The 22,791-nt window shown below is 37.3% G+C and overlaps 1 protein-coding gene across 5 annotated transcripts in view; it reads left to right on the plus strand.

Moving 5' to 3' along the window:
• Positions 1–83: 83 nt before the first annotated feature.
• DCUN1D4 (DCN1, defective in cullin neddylation 1, domain containing 4) overlaps positions 84–22,791 on the plus strand; it is a 40,096-nt gene continuing 17,388 nt past the window's right edge. The window contains exons 1-5 of one of the 5 annotated variants that reach the window (XM_014945607.1): positions 84–221; positions 8,740–8,810; positions 9,955–9,994; positions 15,999–16,028; positions 17,317–17,431. In XM_014945607.1, coding sequence (XP_014801093.1) covers positions 98–221; positions 8,740–8,810; positions 9,955–9,994; positions 15,999–16,028; positions 17,317–17,431 — 380 coding nt within the window. In that variant the 5' untranslated portion in view covers positions 84–97. Of the gene's footprint in view, positions 222–364; positions 459–8,739; positions 8,811–9,954; positions 9,995–12,558; positions 14,017–15,998; positions 16,029–17,316; positions 17,432–22,791 lie in introns of those variants that run through there. The other 4 variants (XM_014945609.1, XM_014945608.1, XM_014945610.1 and 1 more) reach the window with 4 other exon arrangements.

Genomic DNA, 22,791 nt, shown 5'->3' on the forward strand with positions numbered 1-22,791 from the left:
CCGCCGTGAAACCGGCCAGGAGCCCCGTTACTGCAGAACTTGGGGAGGGGGGGGGAAGATAATAATGAAAATGGAAGCTTTGGTTGCGCGTTAATGAATGACGGTCCCGCTTTTGGATGGAGTCCTGGAAGCAATTACGGGCAGGAACGCTGCGGAAGGCCTGGATTTTCTTGGATCCTCCCGTGTTTTCTCAAAACTAGAGATTGGGCAGGGGCAGCCTGGTAAAGGCTCTTAACTCAGGAGGTTATATAATTTCTGTAGTGGTTCTGGTTTATTTTGCCTTTATATTTCGGGACCGTTAGGTGTTGGGGGTGAAGGCTGCCATTAAAGCCCAAATAACTGCCTCGTGTCGGAAATGGAAGGATAATTATTCTAGAAAATGCCTCCTGTTCAGTGTCTTTTGTCATGTGCCCTGTCCAAAAAGGAAAAAAAGGTGCAGGTCTTCCTTATACACACACGTAAGCTGCAGTTACAAATATTCCGGTGCTCCCTCATATAGGATATTAAGGCTATGTAGTGATTTTTTAAAATTATTATTTAATTTCCCTGCAGAAAACAAGAAGAGTACTGTTCCTCAGCCTTCAGCTGTTATTGGCTTTTCTTTAAAAATGTCCCAGGGAATGACTGAATCTTCCACCTCAATACTTTTTTCTTTTTTTTTTTTTTTTTCTTGAATCTTCCACCTCAATACTTTTTTCTTCTTTTTTTTTTTTTTTTTGGCAGTTCATGGCCTTGTATATATTTTATTTTAAATAGGAATGTTTTCTTAAATTAACTAACTTTATTACCTGTAGCTTCACAGTAGTTGATTTTTTTCCTCATTGATTTAGACACCTGAAACAAGAAGTGTTCATAGCTTTCCTTTACACATGCAGAAGTTGGCTTATGATTATTTCTTGACTGAACATTTCTTTTGAGCCTTCTTTTTGGTCCTTCTTTGATTCTTACCTGCTCATTACCTGCTTTGATTCTTACCTTACAACATTACTCCATTAATATATTTTTGCTCAGTCTCAGTTTTACTTTCTGATACTGAATATATACCTTTCACATTACATGAGAAACATCAACTTTCCTTTTTTCTGTTGCAAACGTTTGCTTAAAAGCTTTTTGCAGGTCCAATAGCTAAAATGGGAAATGTCTTCTCTGTGCAAAGCCATGCAATAAGTTAAGTTGGGCGAGTAAACAGTCTTCCTTTCACTGCCTCTCTTCATTTGTTTCAGGATGAGATTTCATTTGTGTAATTACAGCACTTGATTTAAATTTTTTTTTCTGAGTAGTTTTTTATGCTAACTTTAAGTGAATTATTAATCCTGTATTTTCTTTATTTCCACCCCACCTTACTTTGGAATATTGTAAACAAAGACTTTAGGCTTTTTCAAAGCGTTATTTCCTAGTTTTGTTTGTGTCTTCAAGCAGAAGAGGAAAGCTTGCTTAATTTGTCTGTCCTGTGCTTGCCAAAAAGCATTGCATGAGGAAGTACAGTACATCCCATGAAAAATGTGCAGCTCTTGTTTCCAATTTAAATATTAGAGCATTTAATAGTGTGATTATTTCTTCTACGCTAACTAAGACTACTAACAAAGACTTTAAGCAGAACCCTTGTTTTAAATGTGCCAGTGTTTTTCTTACACTGCCCGATTAAGTTGTTTTATTTAAAATTATATGTGTGAAGTTAAACAGAATTTCTACTTTGGGCTCTTAAAGAAGTAGAAATAACTACCAGTTTGCTCAGTGTTTTTAAATATATATATAGTTGTGTATATAGATAGTTGTGGATGTATATTAAATAGGTGTATATATATTGTTACAGCTACAAGGCTTTAGGTGGCCCGCGGGAACCAGCTGGTGTGACACATGCTTCTGTGCCACTTGATGCAGATGTGTGGCTGCACAGGCTGTGGGACTGTCTACTGCAGCTGCTCATTACTGCCCATTAGCTGCAGATTACTGCTTCCCTGGCTGAACTGGTGAAATGGTTTGTAGCAGCACCCTCTAATCCACTCAGTCAAACGGGTCTGGGTTAGCTCTCGCAACTGACAGGGTTGGTTTTTTTGCCCGTGGTGGGTTAGGGAATGTGCCCCCGAGCTGTGCTGCTGGCAGGGGTTGGGGTGTGTGTGTGTGTCTGTAACTTTTGGCTTTTGCCTGGCATGGTGGTTCCTGGGCTGCTGCAGAGCCCTGGTGATGGATACGGGATCCGCACCGTGCTCGACACCCCGTAGCACGTACTTGGCCGGGTTACATTTCTGCTGAATTAGCTAGAGCACGGGAGACAAAGTTTTTATTAGCTTTATGCCCTTTGTAGGGTGACAGATGACACCTAATCTGGCGTGGAGTTAAGAGTAGTGCTGGCAAACGACTCTCAGGCCGTAGCAGCCAACGCAAAACTACCTCATCTGACGCTTTTTGGAATTAAATTGATGGGAGAGTAAGAGTTAGACCTGGTGAAAGCTTTGCATTAAATGGGTGTAAAATTAGGTTCTGCGTTAAATGCTTTGTAGCTCAATCCTCAGCTCTTGAATTGGAGACAAGAAGAATGTCTGCTCACAGTCTGAGTCAGATGGAATCACTGAAATGCTGTTTGATTTGCTAATACATGCTTTGGAAATAGATTTAAATTAGCTCTAATTATCCACTGCTTTTACTTATTCTTTTCCAACTGCGGCTGGTCACTCCAGCTTTATTATATTCTGGCAAGAGTCTCCATTAGGAATGCTTATCAAATACAGTTAGTAGGTACCCAGGTGCTGTTTGCAGCAACAGAAACAAATGTTTTGCACCAGAAATGCACTTAGTGTTAGGTCTTCTCTATAAAAAAACAAAACAAAAAGCACCCAACGAACCCCCCCAAACCCAAACACACCCGAAAAGCCCCCATAAGGCTGTGTGCAGGGGTTTTGTCCTGTATGTTGCTATAGCATATGTTAGCACAGCTCTTTGTTTGTTCAGAGTCAATTTAAGGTAAATGGAAATGCATTCGCACTGAAGTAAGTTACACAACTTTTGCACTGCTGAAATTGCTCTAAAATTCTCCACGAGCTTTAAACTGCAGCAGCTCTTTTTGTAAACAAGCCTTCAGATCAGGGTACTTTTTAAATGCCAAAGTAGAATAAGGATTTGTTCCTATGGGGGGAAAAAAAGATTAATGCTTTTCCCCGTCTATGTAGCATGCAGTAATTTTAAAATATTTTGTTGCAGATAAATTGAGTGACTGATTATGTTAGAATTGAATGTGAATGTCTACCTTTAAAGTAAGTGGGTTTTAGTGTGTTGTTATTCCAACCACATTTTGTTGTTCAGGTGTTTTGTAGTTGTTGGTTCGTTTGTTTGGTTTTTTTTAATAGCTTAAAAATCACTCTGTGATTTGTTTCAGAATATTTTAGGCTGTTGTGTTTGGAAAACGTACACAAATTTGCAACTGTGGGTTTGGATGCTGCTGGTGTCAGCAGTAGCTGTGAGCTTGGTGGGGTCCTATGTGTGCAGGAGAAACCTTCTGCTGCACCATGTCTTCAGATTGAGTGGTTGGGTCCTGCTGCTCCTCAAGCTGGGATGGATCATCCCTCTTCTCTTCCCGTTTAACTGCACGTCCTTCCTGTGCAGGCTGGAATCCACTCCTGTTTTCCATACTTTCTGAACCATGCCAGATGTTCAACCCCACCAAACCAAGGGAGACCCAACTTTCCCAGCCAGTTCTTCTCCACCGCACACTTGGCTCTGGCGTCACAGACTGGGAGAGTCTCTCCCGCAGGGGTTGTCCCCTCTAAAGGGTGTCACTTCAGCTGCAGCCACCTTGGAAATGAGTTCCTAATCCCGGCTTTGACAGCCACGCAGAGTCAGCTCCTGGCTGCTCTGCGCTGCCCTTGGAGAACCTCAGCTTTTAGGGGTGTTGTGATGTTTTTGTGTGCGTGAAAATAAAACTGATGCACGTTTTCCTTTTGTTTTCTGCATTTAGTAATGGATGAAATTAAAAATCCTGCTGTCCAAACATAAGTACGGAAGGCTTTCACCAAATGTAGGTTTCACATCTGAACTTCTAAGTTCATTAATCACTCTAAATTGTCTTGCTGTTAGGATAATTGCGTCAGTGACTACTGAGCATGAATTGGTGTAGTTCATAGAATATTAAATGACTTTTAAATTTTTTTTTTTTGGATAAGTAAAGTTTATTTAAAACTGATTAAAAAGGACAGTACTTTGAACTATTATTTCCAGTACTACTGCAGGTTTTCCCCAGTTCTGTTATTTGAAACCAAGGAAACCAATTAAATAAAAGTAAAAGCATAAACATTCCATTGTAGTTTTGAGGAATGAGTTTTCCTGTTACGTTTTCTGTCTAATTTTTTTTCCTAAGAAGGCTACAGACAATTACCCATGATATTTTTACTGAGACAGATATAATTTTTATTATTATGGCTACTTCCATACTTAATTTTTAATATGGAGTTTTGTCTATAGAATTTATATGACATGTCTGTCTAGGATAAATATTTTTAGACCTGCTATTACTGTGAGATTTTGTATAGATTTTCTGCTTGCTCAGAAAAATAATCTAGAAGCTTTTGAAGGAAGCTTGGAGTCAGCTGCTGATCTGGTTTAGTACTACTGTTAATTTTTACTAGATTTTTAGTAGATTGTAGTGCACCCTGTAGTGTGTTTTGTTTAAGCTTTAAAGTTTTTATTCAGGCAGGTACTACTAGATTTTTTAGTAGATTGTAGTGCACCCTGTAGCTGTGTTTTGTCTAAGCTTTAAAGTTTTTATTCAGGCAGGTACGTGTCTATGTGTGAGTAGGCACATAGGCAGAGGTAATGTGTTTTTTGTTTTTTTTCTTTTTGGTATTCATTTGTGGTTTCATTTTAATAGTTTGGCAACATATTGTTGCCTCTGATAAAAAAAATTGGACTTGACCTTTAAATTTTTTTCATTTCAGATAGGAAAGTAAAGAGTATCCAAGGTCAGTTCACCTGTATCATATTGTTTACTTACACTGAAGATATATTGAGTTTTCTGTTTGTTCATTGTATTTCATATGTTTGTTCTCTGTAACTGTCAGGTCCACAGTGTAAACCTTAATCTATATACGTGTCTATGTGTGAGTAGGCACATAGGCAGAGGTAATGTGTTTTTTGGTTTTTTCTTTTTGGTATTCATTTGTGGTTTCATTTTAATACTTTGGCAACATATTATTGCCTCTGATAAAAAAAATTGGACTTGACCTTTAAATTTTTTTCATTTCAGATAGGAAAGTAAAGAGTATCCAAGGTCAGTTCACCTGTATCATATTGTTTACTTACACTGAAGATATATTGAGTTTTCTGTTTGTTCTTTGTATTTCATATGTTTGTCTTAATGAGGGGGTGTAGAATAATTTTTGTCTGGTTTGCTATAGAAGCAAGCCCAGCTGGCTGGTGTTTCTTTTGTCTCTCCATAACTATCAGGTCCACAGTGTAAACCTTAATCTATATTATTTTTAAAGTTATTTTAAAACTGTTTTCTTTTTCCTTTTAAATTATATATGATCGTAACTAATGGAGTAACCCAGACTTTTACACTTAATATCAAGTGTTAATGATAAACTGCAGCCAAGGTTTAAATTCCATGCTATTGGGTTGGCTCTGGCATATCTGTTCACATTCTGGATTTGCAATTACTTTACTCAGATTTTTGTTTTTGGTTTTTTTTTTTTTTAGCCGCTACATTCTGAATTCTTGCAAAGTATTTAGTGCCATTTGGAATTTCCATTGCTTCAATCCTTGCTGAAGATAAGCTTACATCTACATGAAAAATAAAGTAATGAACAAAATGCACACAGTAGTTTGACATACACCTCTTAAAGTCTTAGCAAACATTCCGGCACATCTCTTGGCAGTATTCACGGAGCAAGCAGGTTTCAGTCTTCTGATCCCAGGTCAATAAACTGTGTGGTACTTGTATGTGTATATATATATATTATGTGTACCCCTGGGGTAGGGGGCTGAGTGTGGGGCTCAGGCAGGCACTGCTCAGAGCCGTGTACCCCGACGTGGAAGTCGGGGAGGGGGAGAGCATCCTCCTGGAGCGCACAGATGCAGCCAGATGTTGAATCACTTGCTTGTCTGGTGTTGGCTACGCCATTGTCCCTTTGCTAATTTTCAAGATGGTGTTATTTGAGCACAGGACATATTTTTGAAGAAACAGAATCCAAAAAATTATATTTTTTTCACCTTTTCAAGATTTTTTTTTCAAGATTTTCCTTGCAATATAGATATAGCAACCCAAAAAATAATATTTTTTTCACCTTTTCAACATTTTTTTTCCCAAGATTTTCCTTGCAATATAGATATAGCAAACATGGTGACCTGAGCTGTAATTTAACTTCCCTAATTCATTGGCTACTGCTCACATTTACTCTTATAACAGTTGCTGTGAAAGAAGCCTGTTTTCGGTTTTGGATAATATCCCTGCTTTGCAAGCTTCCCCTGTGTAAGAGAGAAAACTTTGGACTCTGGTCCTCAGTATTCCTATGGATAAACCTGTCTTTGTGGAACTACGGTGTGACACTTGTTGTGTAAGAGCTGTAAAATTTATTTGTGTAACCCCTCTGAGTCCATCGGAATTATGTAACCTATTTTTGAAGTAACAGCTTAAAATTGTAAGGATATTTCCAGTGGATGTGTGAAACACACTGGTATGAATGATGTGTTTTGAAGTGCCTAGCAATGTTTTATTTCAAAGATGATACCCAATATATATATAATCCTAATTTAAAAATATTTTTCTCTTGTTTTTAAGAGAATCTAAAATTATTGTTTAATGCTAGTTTAGAAGAAAATATTTGCTCAGTGTTCTCAGCTTGTTGTCTCCAGGTGTAAGTGGTTTCTCTAAAGACTCATGTTCTTTGTAGATTTTAGGCTAAGCAACAAGGGAAATTTTAAAATTCATATTCCAGAAAGCTTAGTCTGGTCTGGCAGGTAACAAAATAGGTGTTACCTTTTAATCTTGCCCTTCTCAGAATGGCTTTTATATGGTGTGTCCTGCTGTCCCCCCCGCTTTATGTTGAACTGAAGGTTGGCTAAGAGACTCAGGGTTGTTTTTTGGCCGAAAAGTTCTGCTTAGTATTGTTTGACTAGCAAAATTGGAACTTAATTGAGCACTTAATGCAGGAGAAAATCTTGGACCCTGTTCAGGATGCAAGATCTTGTTATCATATCTTGGTAAGAAGATTTAGATTCTCTTTGACTTCATATGGATAAGTATATCTAAAGTTGGAAATGCAGAAATTGAATTGCTGTGGTGGTGGTTTGGGGACAATACATAAAGACATAGGTAGCAATTAGTGAAATGATACTCTGTAGCAAACATAATAAATGAAATGTAAGATTCCTAAAGGTATCTTTTGAATTTTTTTTTTATTCATTTTGACAAGAGAATTCTATAACAATGTGTATGACAAGTAGAATTACAGCAGGCAGTTCCTTCAGATCTGCTTTTTAACTTCATAGCAGTGTGATTCACTGATTTGGGGATCTGATATTTAATGATGACTTCTGTTTATCCTTTGATTCTGGGTCATCTTCAGTGTATTTTGACAGCATTCATTTGAAATGGTAGGAATGGAAATGTAGGAATTATGTTTTTGACCTTACTTGTATCTTGTACAAGCATCAGCTACTGAGCAAAGCCAAATTAAATGTGTTACATCAGAAATGCTCTAATGCATTAACTGGGCAGTGACACTGGGCACATCCAGCTTTTCATGTACAGAAGAATTTTGCTTGAAATACTTTGCTTATTATATAGTACATGTCTCTATTTAATTAGAGTGGTTTTGCACACAAGTTCTAGTGGGATAGCTAATTTACTTTTCCTTTAAATGGAAACTTGTATAGTAGTTGGCGGTCTTTGATCCCTCTCAGCTGGTCTGTGTCCAGCTTCTGAGCTTCTTCTTGGTTTGTGTGTTCTCTGGCTGGATCACAGCTGATCTTTTTTGTAAATTACTTATTTTCTATTCTTGTCCTCGACACATTTCTAGCAAAAATAGGGGGTTTAAGAGAATAGAGAAAAAGTAGTTTGTTACATTTTTTGCAACTGAAGCAAAGTCAAGTGTTTTATTTTTGGAGCATGGAAGCAAAGTTAACATTTATGTTATGGCTTCTTTCATGAAGTGTCAGAATATTTTATTTTTGGTTTTATTGGCTGTGGTCTTAACAGCTGCTGTATTGTGATGTTTGGTTCATTATACAAAAGTCATATTTCAGCTGTGTGAGTGTATTCCAGTAACTTAGTTTTGCAAGGAAATTAGTATAAAGGCAAGTACTTGTGGTTTAATGTCTTTTTTTTTTTTTCAAAAAAGTGGCATTTTTAGTAATGATTTTAGAATGTACATGGTACTTAAATTGGTTTTGGAATAGATGGAACAGAAGGACTGGGTAGCATGGAAATTATAATGGTTCCCAATTGAAAGGGGAAAAGTTGTAAATATTTATTTTTTTCACTTTTTTGATTCAATTTTGTATTTAGCTGTAGCTGAGGGTCACCCATGGCTTAAGAAAAATGTATATGTAGGTTATCTTTTGCAGATTTAACTTACTGATTCCACTCGAAGTTGAAAATGTTGATGCTGAAAACGTGTTGCGATGGCTTTTAATTCATAGTTGTGTGGTGATTTTATTAAATGTCCAGAACACCTGAAGGTCTTGTATTGCTACAGCTGGAAACCAGAGAGTTTAAAACTTTTTCTTTGTTTTTTTTTTCCTCTCTAGATTTTCAACTGAATTCTCACCTATCAACACTGGCAAATATTCACAAGATTTACCACACCCTCAATAGGCTGGTAATGACTTGCCATTTTCTCTCAGCAGAATAGCTAGAACTTTAGTCCAGAATATTTTGGGATTGAAATCATTAAGTGATTACACTTTAATAAAAAAAAAAAAAAATTAACCTGTCACTGCCTTTTTGTATGAGAGGCTGTTGGTTTTGAATCCGTTAAAGTGTCACCGCCTTTTTGTGTGAGAGGCTGTTGGTTTTGAATCCGTTAAAGAGATAAGCAGTGTTAGGAAAAGGTGAAAGATTATACTCCAGGGGTCAGAGCAGAGTTTGAGCACTGTCCTCTCCGTCTGCAGCCTTGGGTTTAGATGTTGACTCCATAGAAGAAGCTTTCCTAGATATATCAAATAATGGTAATCATCATCGTTATCCAATTTCTTCCAGTTCTTGTGGAAAACATATTGAATGAGCAACCTCTCCTCTTGGGACCATGCCAAGAGTGAAAGAGGATTTTTTTTTTTGAAGACTGTCCCTGCTTGTTTGCTGTGTTTTTGCATTTGTTGTGTTGCAGCCATAGCTGGAAATGCCGATATGGCTTCTCTTTGTACCCTGCAAATTTAGTGGAGAGGACATTGCCTAAAAAAAGAGGATAACTCATTTCCAAGATTTCAGTTGGTTTTTAATCAGTTTTCTTTAGAACACATATATGCATTTATCCTTAAGCAAAGCCGTTTCTGTGGTAAACGGTAAATTCAGTATTTCTAATGCTGTGTCTGTTAATGGCATTGTTCAGTACAACAATGCAAAATTCCCCATCCAATGGATAGTTATTTCCATTCTTGAAACATAGTTTTATTACGGGTTTGATAGAAAAAAAATCAAAAATATCCTTGAACTTTTTAGACAAATTTGCAAAGGTCACTTTTTACATAAATATGAACTGAAAAATTTTATTATGCGTTTGATAGAAAAAAAATAAAAAATATTTTTTCAAATTATTTAAAGAATATCCTTGAACTTTATTTAGACAAATTTGCAAGGGTCACTTTTTACATAAATATGAACTGAAAACACAAAGGCTTTACAGTCTTAGCTAGGTTCTCCTTAAGTAATTAAGATTAATATTGATATCAAATAAAGGTTAAAATAATTACTGAACAAAGAAGGTCACCATCTTGTTTAACTGTATTGTTCCTACTCTCTTGCAGAATCTGACCGAGGACGTTGGTCAAGACGATCGCCAGACAGGTATTTAATAGGGATGTAGCAGAAATAGATTGAAACAATTTAAACATGCTTCATCAAAGGAGCCTCCTTAATGTCACAGCAAATTATATTTTAGAAAGCTAAAGGAGATTCAGAAAACAAGTGCCAGGATTTTTTTAAAGTTATCTTCACAATAGATGCTTGTGCCTTTAATTTATCCATTTGTGAAGGACTCGCACAGGTTTTGGCACTATCTGTCGTTTCACTGTTTCTTAGCTTAAGTACTTTAGAAGACTTCATGAAAGGTTTCTCTCACTCCTTGGACTCAACCCTTCAGGCTAGCAGAACATCCATGTTCTTATGGTGTTTTGACTCTTGAAAGAGCGTTGGTGAGAACTGAGCAGAAGCAAGAGCTCTGGTGGCTGTTGTGGTGCCTGTGACCGAGTGTAAATGCTGTGCTCCAAACAACCCAGCTTTTTCCTGCACTGCTTCTGATGCAGGTTCTTCTTGTTCCTTGTGCAGATCTTCAGTCATTGTCCACGGGCTATTTATTAGTCCGGATCTGTTTTCTGTTCAATAAAATGTCATCATTTCTCGAGGCTTTCGTCTCAGGTGCCTGGTACTAGCTTGCTGCCATCCTTGATTCATCAGGAGTTGTGCTTTGTGACTTGATGTCTCCCAACATTTGTTATCTCCTTTTACACTTGTTACTTGTGAGCTGGCGTCTGCCTTGATTTCTTTTTCTTCCTTCCTTTCTGTGTTTCAGGCATGATACCTAAGAAGGAAGGAAAATAACTTACTGGCTTCAAGCCCTGATCGCTCAGCAGAACTGTTCTTTAAAACTGACCGTTATCTGTCCTACCATCTGCCTCAAAGTTTTTTTTTCTCTATCCTGAGGTGCTGGCTGCGTTTGCTGATGTTACCTTGAGCGCTTAAGAAAGCGGAGAGAGCTGTCAGCTCCTCCTGGAGATTTCTGGGACGCGCTTATAAATCTAGCACACTCTTAGCCTAGAGCAATGAGGAGAGATGCACAGGACTGCATTGTTTGGGATGGGACAGAGCTTGCTTAGGGCTTATGTGCCCTCCTCCATACTGTGACAGGTGACTTCGTTTCATAGGTGAACTATCTTACCCTAGCCACAAAGGGCTTCTATCAAATATTTTCTTTCAGTGTGGTCAGTGGTTTGATACTTGAAATTAGCTGATCATGTAAATGAAAAACATCTGCAAAAGAGGTTGAGGCAGGTAATTCAAGACAGAGCTTTTATTTTCTGTGTGTTAGAACTGATGTCTTCTCCCATCTTCTGATGGACACTTGAAATTTTCCCCTTTGTGATCCAGATGCTCAAAACTAAACGCAGACACATGCTGATTTCATGTATGAAAATACGTTCCGTAATCTTTGTTTACTTTTAATCACAAAAAGCTGTTGTGAAGCATTGAGGTAGTTCCCTTCTGTCACTGATCAATCAATAAGAGCAGGTGTGCTTAAGGTATCTTCTCTCTTGCCTAGCACTTCTGCCATAAAGCTCAGTATAAGAAATTAGCCTCAGAGCTCTTACTATGTCTATCGGAAGGTGTTTGAGCATGTTACTGGTTTTGATGAACTGCTTTATACTGACACTCATGGTTATCCTATTGCCTGCATTGTGGTGTTCGAATTAAGCTGTTTAAAAAGCTTAAACACGCCCACCAAATGAGTTTGGGCACAAAATCCCAGCAAAGAGTGTAATTTTTCGCAATAGTTGTAAAAGAACCTCTCAAACCAGCAACAAATACGAATGAGAACCAAAAGCAGAGGTTGATCCTGGCAGGCTCCTCACCTTCAGATTTCATTCCAGTATTTCTTATGCTTCTGCCCTGTTTTATGTCCCCTTGTAGAAGAAGATGGAGGCCCGATGTTTGCATAACTTCCAGTCAAATTCAGTTGAAATGTGTGCTTGGTTTTCCTCATATGAGGATAAATACACATGCAAGGAGCTATTTTGGCCATTGTGAACATAGTACAGTGAAGTCTCCCGTGTCTATTCTGTAGGAGACTTGACACTTCTGAAACATCTTACTGGACAGCCTTGTGTACATCTAAAAAATACTACTTTTGCAAATTGTTTGATTTTAATGTGCTTAACTTTTTGGAACTTGTATTTTCCAGTGTTACTGACTGCATAGTAAGAAGTGTCAAAACCGATTAATTTTATTATGGAGTTTATAAGAACTGCATAGGTGCTGTGAAATTGAGATTCTCTATCTAGAAATCATTTGAAAGTCATGTTAATAACTCTGTTGCAAAAGATTCTTTGACTGTCACCAAATCCATCTAAAGATGATTTTTTTTTTTAGTTTTGAGATTTTTTTATTTTGTAAGTTTTTTTTATTATATGGGGTTTTTTTTACATTCTGAGCCTTTGGGAGCAAGCCTTATCCTTCAAGATTACTATTTGTTTTCTGACATAACTATCTTGGTTAATGTTATGACATCGTGGGCCCTGCTTTTGAGGTGACTTAATAAATGCATATCTAAATTTGGTTGAGATTTCTAAAAGCTGTTTAAAAAATCTGAGTATTTCAATTTTAGGTTAATAGTTATAATGGGCTTTTAATGCATATTAAGTTTATTTCAAATATTACACTTATTTCAAAACAGTTGTTTCTGACCTAACAGTAAATGTACTGGACAGCTAAATTATTTTAAGAAAATTATCTCTTTTCTGTGTATCAGCCATATTTCTTTTATTGAGCCAGATCTTAAATATCTAAGAGCTAGAGCATGGCAAGTTTAAAATTCCTCCAGTGATTTGGGAGCTAAGATGGACCTCGCTTCAAAATTCCAGTCACCTGCAATGATTACAGCCTCATAAAATGTGTTAGCATTCAGTATGCGGATATATCTGAACTATAAGGTAGGCTGTAAATGTGCGATGGGCCTTTGCCTTTTCAGCTGTTTGTAGGGGTAAGAAAAGCAGGCATTCAGATTCTGTAAACAATTTATTTTTCTTCTAGTATATATATGCATTAACTTGGAAAACTCCCTCTCTAGAATTTGAAATAATAGTTGTTTTGGGGTCATAACTACAAATCTATCATCTTGTTAGTAGCTTAAAGTCATGATTTGGTGACTTACCCACCAAATTGTGACTGACTTACCTATCCAGACTAAAATGTCTTTAAAGTGAAAGTACACTTTCTGTTGTCGCTTGGCTTGTTTAAAAGAACGAGGTGATGTCTTCAACAAAAACAAGGCTTCATTGCTGTTCTTCAAGCTTGTGTGTGTGTGTAAATTACTTTTGCCTCTACTATTTTTTTGTTGTTTTAGAGAAGAAAACACACTTGAGACTAAGGCAATTCCGTAGTGTGGAATTCAAGATAGAGAAGATGATTTTTCCTTTTACTACAAGATTGCAAGTCGTTTGATGTTTTGATGAGTATCTTAGTTTTCTCATCTTGTATCTGTAAAATGGTGATTGTTAACTGTGCTTGTGGCGGTCTCCTTGCATCATTAAGTGAGCAGCTGTATCTTTCCAATTGCTTCAGCATTCACAGTTTCTAATTATTTTTTCCTTTGAAACATCCTTCTACTTAAGCATCAGAGGAGCAGGACTATTCACAGGCATTATCTAGAGAGAAGGTGAAAATTACATGTCTGTAAATCACTTCTGTAGGGACACAGCTTACAGAATTCTTATTTATTGACCTCTGTTTTCTCTTTTTTGTTTGTTCTGGTTTTGTTGCTATTCTAGGAGTGTCCCTCCTTTGTGGTGATTATCTTGCATATCGTTTTAAATTTCTTAGGGTGAATTTTAGCTCTTGAGCTGCTATTTCCCTTTGGTAGCTTTGTCTCCTGCAAATTTGGAAGTACTGAATAGGACGTTTGGCAAACAACATTTATGCTCGGCAGGCTTTTGGCTGATGGTGGCCTATTCAGCAGCCATTTGGAGGCTCTACCTTGCAAATGCTAGCTTCAAGTGTCAAAAAAACAGTGAGAACTAGGAGGGTTCTGCCAGTCTTGAGTTGAGACCCAGGAGTAAGAAACTTTGAAGATAATCACATCAGAGAAGCTGCGCTTGGTAAGTAAAGTTCCTGTCAAACTTTGCATGAAGTCAGAGGGAGCAGCATGTTCGTTTGCAGATGATCAGACCTTTGAGAAGTGTAATTAGTTGTGAAAGGCTAGAGCTAGACATTACATTCAGAATTAGAAAGCTCTGTGTAGGGAAGGTAGATATAAAAAATAAAAATATTCTGCTGGTTTAACTTTGAGAGTTTGTTAGAGGGAAGTTACGACTGCCCTTTAAACTCAATATATGATTCTGGTAACAAACAGAAATGCTTTTAAAGTAACATTCCTATATTGTGTTTTTTAGTAGTTTAGAGATCATTCAGTGGTTAAAACATAGTGAAGGCTTGGTCCAGACCTCAGTTATTAAGAATTTCAATCTCTGAAGGCATGTACCATGTATTTGTCCACCTGGTGTCTGTGTGTATTTGTGTGTGAGGACGACATGTGCATTTAATAGCTACTTCCCAGTTTCTGAGCTGTGTCTTTTCTTCCCTTTTCTGTCAATTTGAGAGCTGCAACTGGATACATTCAAACCAAGAAAAGGGTACAAGTTTATCGTATGAGTCACTGGAGAAATTGAGTTATGGTGAAGTCTATTACCAATTTAAGCCTTCAGAACAAGTTCAGCAATCTTCCTAAAAATGTCCTATTATTTGTTGAGGAAAAGACTTCAAGCAGGAATTCTTGGGTTAAATTCTTTGGTTTGTATCGGTTGCAGATCTGACAAAATTATTTTCCTGTTCTGTAACTGTTTTATTTCTACTTTATTTTTTTCTTTTGCTATGCTTCTCTTTTCACAGAGGCCTTGCATTTTAGTTTTCCCAATCAAATAACCAATAAACTGGACAAACCCTGGGGGGGGTGGGTGGGTGGTGGTTTTTGTTGCATTTTACCAGCATCCAATGCCAGTGGCCATCATAAATGGAGACTTTCATTTAATAGAAAGGCATTTAAAAACAATCAAATTGCTCTCTAAGGAATGAGATATCTACAGGTTGTACTCAAGTACATACATACTTCCCAGAACAAGGGGTTCATTAGCACACGTTTTCATTTATTAAGTTTAGTGTGTGTTTGAGTCTGTTGGCTGTCTATAGCCATTTGTTAAGTTGTGCTGTCATCTTAAGTGTTTTTAGTTTGTGTAGGCATTCAAAAAATACTGGCAGAGTCTTCAGAATCTTCATCTAAAAAACCATAAAGCATCACACTTTCAGTAACTTAGGCGTGTTCCCAGTTTTGTGGTATCGTTAATTTGTAGCCATAATCAGATGGAACAAATGGCATTCAGCAGGTCAGGTTCCTTAATTTCTTTAATCCAAGTAGTAAAGTGCATCAGGTGTTTTCGGTGTGAATTTTTTTTTATGGTATCTGGCTTATCTGTTTCAATTACATCTGATATTGGTGAGAAGAAGATAAACATTATTATTGTTAATTTCCTTTTATAACTTATTCTGAACAGTGCTTCTGGAATTATTTTCTTCTGACACGGCCATTATGATTTTTTTTATATGTTAGTAGTTTATAGAGTATAATGCTTGGAAATTTTTTTAATAACTAGTTAAATTATAATTTGAATTTAGAATACTCTTAAAATGTTGTTTCTAAAAGATAGTGTAGGTATGGCCATACTTTTCCTGGGGAGGATGCTGGGGTGGGGGAGCTTTAGGGTTTAAAAAAAATAAAAAAAAATAAAAAGGAGTAGATAGGAAGAATTTTCGAATTGGCAAGAGTATTTCTTGAACTAGAAAGATTAATTTTCTTAATAGAAGTGAATATAAAGGTAAGACCAAAGAAGGCATACTAAATGCAAAAGCTTTATTAATTGAAACCAAATTAATTCACCTTGATGTAGAAACTGATTTGACAATTTTGCCTACTAGAAAAATCCATACTTTCATATGCATAATAGTTTCAGTGCATGTTTAAAATAAAGTACATGTAGCAAAGCCTGTGGGGCTGTAAGGTTCCTTACATGTGTTTCTCCTATAACAGGAGAGAGACTTTCAAAGATACGAAGAATAGGTAAGCAAAAGATCACTGTTAGTATTTGTTGGGAACTGGGCCTCTGATTTCAGTCTGCTCCCTTGGTGTCAAAAAGTAGACAAAGTTTTATTGCTTGCTTCTGTGCTGTGATTTAAAATAAAAGATGTGGGCATCTTAATAAAGCAAAGCTAAACCTGGATGCTGTTGAAGCTGAGAGAAGGTAGCTCAGGCATGCTGGAGTTCTTCGTGTTTTCTTGCAAGTTTCTTTGGCATCGCTTTGTGTCTGGATTTTTATACCTCACCTCTCTCTTCCTTTCCTTTTAAAATTCTCTGCGTAACACCTAGAGCTTTGATAGCTCTTTGAGCTGCTCTCACACACACCTTTCTCAGGTGTCCATGTGGTCTTCAGTATATGAAAGTAGGACAAAATTTTGCCTGGAGCGTTAGCCTACTGTTTTCATGAGACAGCAAAGGCAGTTTAATGACTTGCTGTGGTCAGAAGGGCTGGTCCTGTGCTCTTTCTTGTGCTAATGTACAGAAAGTTGTTATTCTTTTTTTTGCTTGGGTTAATTATCTACAGGTTTGCTAAGCTGGATTGGCACACTGAAGAGTCACCAGAGACATAGGAGTATGTAGCTGAGAGAAGGGGAGGGAAAGACTGCAACTTGATTGGTGTCAGTTTCTTGAATTGGCTGTTTCCTGCTTGAGGACCTTGTTCTTTGAGAGCCATCCAGTCCAAATGATACAGCTAGCCACTTATTTTTCCCCTTGTGGTTGCTTAATGTCTCTTCCCTCCTCCCCACCCTCCCCCAAAGAAAGAAAATGAACGAAAAACCCAAAGAAAAAACAAAACAAAACCTTTCCTACCCCTTGCTCTCTGTATCACAAAAAACTTGGGGCTTCAAAATATAAAGGTTCAGTTTTCTAGAGGTAGGTGCTCTAGTTTTTGAGTCACATCCATATTTCAAAAACTAATGAACGACTCTCAGAATCCTGTTCTGATATGAATAAATGACTGAAAATAAGGATGCCTTTTTTGAGGCCTTGAGTACTTCTTCAGGATAGTCTCAGTTCTTGCCTTTCATTAGGCTGCAGTAGCACTACTGTACATTTTTGTATGATACTTTTGGCCTGAACTGAAATCTGGTCATAGAGCACCATGTAAAAGTGAGATTTACTGTTGAAAGGAGACCATTTCTTTTGTGATTTTTATATCCACTAACTTCCTCCCTTCCCTTCCCTTTGTAATATGCCTATTAGTGGACACAGTTTAACTGGTCTGCAAGAGTTTCATTTCTTGTACTGGTGTTTTTAATTCCCTCTGTAGGAAGTCTCCGGTCTTGCAGTTCATCAGACTGCTTTAGTAAAGTGATGCCTCCAAGGAAAAAGAGGAGACCTGCAGCAGGAGATGATTTATCTGCTAAGAAAAGTAGACATGATGGGTATGTCATCTTACTGTGAGCTAAGACTGATGGAATATCTAAAGTTGAATAGCTGATATGATCATGTTTTAAATACTAATGGAAATGGTATTCAAATTTGCTTGGTTTCTCAATGTGGAACCATAGCCTGTGGTTGAACTGTGGGATATTGATAAGCACATCTAGGTTCAGTTTGCATCTCACCTTTTTCTGGGCATGCAAGAAGCTTGTAGGGAACTTCCCCTTGCTTTAGTTTGCCAGCTGTCAAAAGAGACACGCTTGTTTGTTCAGAAACAACTTCTAAGAAATACAGTAATATCTCCCTGTGTACATGCATAAGACCTGGATTGGGCATTCTCAGTCTACAGCCTGACAGAAAAGCTAATATAGTTGTACTGGAAGTCCTGCTACTCTCTCCCTGTCACGGTATGGTTTGATGCTGGTCACGTAAGGGAAAGGTGAAGATTGTCCAGGCAAGGTGATGGCCAGTGGTGGAGCAGTGATTGAGGTGTGCTGCTCAGCTTCCCTCTGGGCAGCAGAAGCACAAGGGGGTTATAACTACCTGCACGAGCAGTATATTCTTTCAGCATAGGTGCTGCATAGCTGAGAGTTCTACAAACGTTGGATTTCCAGTATGTGTGTGTTCAGTTCAGCCTCAGTCATTCAGAAATCACGGATTGTTCAAGATAGCTGCTATTTATCTGTGCTAAATGGAGAACTTGTGGGAGTACAGGACTGTACGCTCCTGCAGGATAGATACAGGACTGTCCTGACGTTGGAGGGTGACGTATACAGCCAGAAAGTTTGGTTGCCCCTGCGTCAGTCAGTAGAATTTGAACTCTTACTGCATTCATGTGTTACCGGTGACTCAGAAAACACATGCTTCCATAACACGTATCTTCAGGAAGGTAAAAAAGATTCATTTCTCTCCTAACTGTCAGCCTGAAATCAGGCTGGGTGCTTTCCTTTTTATTCTCTAGCATGAGTAAGAAAAATGCTGGTAGCCAAATTAAGCCTCTGGTTATGCCTCTATAACTCCATTGTGTTTAATAGGGTTGCACAACTGTAGCTGCACTGGAATTTATTAAATGATCTGTTGATGCAGAAGAAGAAAGAGATTTCAACTCTCCCTTTCATTGCTTTGCATACATAACACTAGGAAGAACAAAAAAGCAGTACATGTTCCTAATATTTTTTGTTGCTTTTCAGAAAAAATATAAAAGCTAAATAGTTGACAGAGGACATTACAGCTTATTAAAAATTCTGCATACAATGTGGAAGTGAAATGAGGACAGAGTGTTTCTAGCATCTATGTAGAGAGGTTCATGAAATTTAACTCTACCTCACTTTGCCAAGACACTGATGGTAAAAACAACACAACCCCCCTAGAAAGTAAGGTTGTGAGGAAGAGATAATGATTTGTGTTATTCAAATAAGAAGATCATGAGAAACTGATTTCTTACTCTGTCAGTAGTGTAGATATAATAATTTTTAAGAGCTTTTTTTATAACATAATTAGAAGGGATTTTTTTGTATCTTTATCTAGTCTTTGTTCTCCTGCCATGTAAGGCTTTATTAAAAGGAAGACCTCAGCCTGCTTTTAGAAGCAGAAGTGAAACCAGATGTGCCAGTGATGGACCACGGGGGAACATCTTTCACTGCCGTGGTTCCAGTTTTTATCTGTCTTGCTTCTTAACTTCTGAAGGTTTTAGGGTTTTTTCTGCTTTCCAGTGTGGCCAGACATCCCAGTTTGTCTGAAACCAGGAACCTCTGCAGCAGTGTGCAGACCTAGTTATTTGCAAAGCCATTTCCTCTTACATTGTATGCAGAGAACGCTGTATAGGACAAGAGTGGTATGGATAGTGCAGTGCCAGTTTATGGAATAAGGGGTTTCTCAGCCCAGTTCTTTACTGTTGCTTCTGTTTTAGAGACAGGCTTCCTAGAAGTTGCATACTAGTAACTCAGGGTAAATCTTCAATGGACATCAGCCTGTGTGGATTCTGTATTAAGCAAAAAAGGTAGTCATTGTCTGTTCTTGAATGTCCACCTTAAATAAAAAAATACAACATGTGCTCTCCAGAAGAGACTGTATTTCCTAACAGAGACGACTTGTCACTTCGAATGCTTATGGAATTATGTGAGTTTTGTATCTTTCTTAGTTACAGGACAAACTTATAGGGGCAACATTAACAAATACATTCAGTAATTGGGAGTCTCCTGTTTGCTTTCAGTGCAAAAATGTTAGGTAGTAGTCTGAAGATTATCCAAGGAGTGTCATCATTAACAATGTTATCACAGCTGAGACCAAATGTTGATGATTCCTCCTGGTATGTCCATACAAAGGAAATTTATTTTTTTAATCCTTACATGGATAGTTTTGTTGGGTGATATTTTCAGTCTTCACTATTTGTGGTGTGTTCCTAGAATCTCTTCAACTACGATCGTAATATTTTTGAGATATGTATTCTCTCCAGAAAGTTTACTTCAGCAGGACTCTGTGCTGAAAGAGAAGATAATTTCTAAAGGCTCTTAAACTCATAAACTTAGACACATTTGATATCAGTAAGCTTGTAATAGCCTTCACCCTCAGTTCCAGGCTGTTAAGAATACAGCCTCATCTTGGAAGGATTAGTGGAATAATGACACTGGCTATTGAGGAAAAACATTTATAGGAACAAATCTAGTTGTTAGTGAAGTTATTTGGAAATGCTGATCTCATGCATAGACTGATTATGGAAAACAAAGATTCCAAACATGTTCTTTAGCATCCCATCCTTATATAAGAAGAGCTTGAATTCTTTTCATTAGTGTTCATAACATCACCTTGAACCATGAATGCAGCGTTTCAGCAGGAGGGAATTTTTATACCCAGTGATGTATAATGAAAAGAACTTGGTGTATTCATTTCTAGTTCACAGCAAGATTTATTCTGTTTTAAAGAACAGCTATGGGAACTAAACAGTTTAGCACACACTCGCCAGAACATAATGACTTGAAGAATTAGTTTATATTTTCTTCTGAGTATCACAGTGTTGACTTTGTTTTACTTATAACTCTCACAGTATAGGGCATTCTCAAATGGCAGTTAAAAATACCTTTATTCTACGTTTATTTTCTGTCACTGTATTAAGAGTCTTAGGGAAGGCAAGACAAGTTTAATGTCAAAATGCTTGCTAGGTAAGAATACAGTCCTCACTGTGTAATTATCTAATGCTGTGTATCTGCTACGCAATCTCTAGCCAAATATTGGCTTTTGCCTTAGGGAAGGATGAGCTGTATAACGTAATGTCTTCTCTTCTTTCTGACAGTCTCATTTAGAAAATAATTCTATTTCTTATTCCAGAATCAGACTGAAGGCAAAAATCTTACAGTTATGGATACTTGGACCTTAGAAGGTTGAAAACTAGGAATATTTATATCAGCTTCCCTGAAAGTTATGTTCTCAAGTAATTAGATCTAATTTATCTTGGATGCGTGTATGGACACCACATAGGGGCTTATTAACACGGAAGATAGATTTTTCTTTATTGATAATATGGTCCTCTTATACTCTCTAGTGGAAAAAAGTAAGTTTTGAAAACACAGTCAAACACATTATTAGCATGGGAAAATAAAATGGGAGTGTACTAACCTTGGAAGTTTTCAAAATCTTTAGTGTTAAGTGTTATTAATTGGTTTGGTTCTGCTCCATGCACACAGCCTTTGTTTTCAGCTGTCATAGATGTCCAGTCCTTATTTCTTGAAGTAGAGATTTTCAGCTATGCGCAGGTATAATTTTCCCTGTTTCTACACCTTCTCAGTGTCTGAAGAAACTTAAACTGGATATGTGACTGTTGGCATGTATGCTGTTATACCTACTGCTCCTGATGAAGCTCAGAATATTAATTTAAAAGTGTAGAGATGATTGTAAGTCTTTAAATAGGGAGAGATAAGACACATTCATTCATGAAACTTACCAGTCAAGTAAATTTGTCCTGAGGGTTGCTTTAGACGGTCTTTGTCATGCCTTGCAAATCGTAAAACATTTCTTTTCCATCCCCCCAACTTGTTCCTACTGAACTATTTATGAAACTACTGCTAAAATCGCAAGTGTGAAAGAATAGGTAAGGTTTTATAAAAATATTTTCATTGTGCTGCACTGATGAAAATTCTCAGCCAAAATTTTAAATTAATTAATTAGAATTAATGGAAGTAATAGGGGGCATCTTCAGTCAGAAATTTGCATCTTTCAAAATATAAATAATCTGAAAGCAATTAGTTGCTCAGTTTGAAGCTCAAACAAAATGAGGCAAGGGCCTTTAATAGGTTCTGGTTGCATAGAAACAAAGCTACTCTTAGTAAATTTCTTAAAATTTTTCATTCGGTAGGCACTGACCATCTGAGATGAGCAGGCTGTAAATCTTCATGAGGGTTTAACTTTTGACTTACCATAATAAATGGTGGCTTTTTTAAAAAAGCTTTGTCTTTTTTTTTTTTTTTTTTCCCCTTAAATGGGCTATTACCACCTTCCACAGTCAAGAGAATGTTTTGTGTGACCTAAGCTCCATGCTTTCACTAATCTCAGTTTGAATATTCCGGAGCCACACAGCCCAGAGTTGGTGCTGGAGCTCTAACATTTGTTAGATGGAGCTCTAACAAATTTCAGTACAGCTGAAGCGTGCTCAGGGCAGGAGGAGATGCCCAGCCTTGAAGACTGCAGTAGATTGAAGAGAATTACCATGACCTTGTTCTTTTTGCTGGCAGCAACCGTATACTCTTGTGATGACTTCTCTGGTCACCCCATAATAGCTGGGTGGAATTTTCATGCTTTTGCTTTCCCACCAAATTACTTACAAATGGAGGAAAGTAATCTGGAAGTACATGGATGATCATGTACTTAAAGAAATGTGAAAGCCCTAGACGCTCAGGTTTTTTTAATTATTTTGTTTACAGCTACCTATAGCACTTCAAATTATAAACTACATTGTCTCATCTTCATTGCAGGGATATTAAATTCCCTAGCTTATAAGACTCCTACAAAGATAAGTTTAAAAATGGATGTTATGAGTCAGCTATTAGGTCATGATGAGATGCAAGCATCTCTGAGAAAACAACCTAATTTAAATGTGGTTAAGTTCTGGATATCACTTCTATAAAATTTAAGCAGGTTAATCTCATGTTGCCTTTTCCCTGCCCTGTCCCACATTCTTTCCTCTCTCTGGTTGGCAAAATGGCTGTTAGAAAGAGATAATAAAAAAGAAAAAGCTAAATGCTCCTTAAGATACTGGTTATAATATGAAGAAACATTTTTGAAGACTGTCTCGCTGTCTGAGACAGTGTCACACCAAACTGACAGAAACTATTATTTTTCCAGTGAATATTTTTCTGCATCACTGTACCTG

This window comes from Calidris pugnax, unplaced genomic scaffold (assembly GCF_001431845.1).
Source record: "Calidris pugnax isolate Ruff unplaced genomic scaffold, ASM143184v1 scaffold58, whole genome shotgun sequence".
In the NCBI taxonomy this organism is placed as follows: Eukaryota; Metazoa; Chordata; class Aves; order Charadriiformes; family Scolopacidae; genus Calidris; species Calidris pugnax.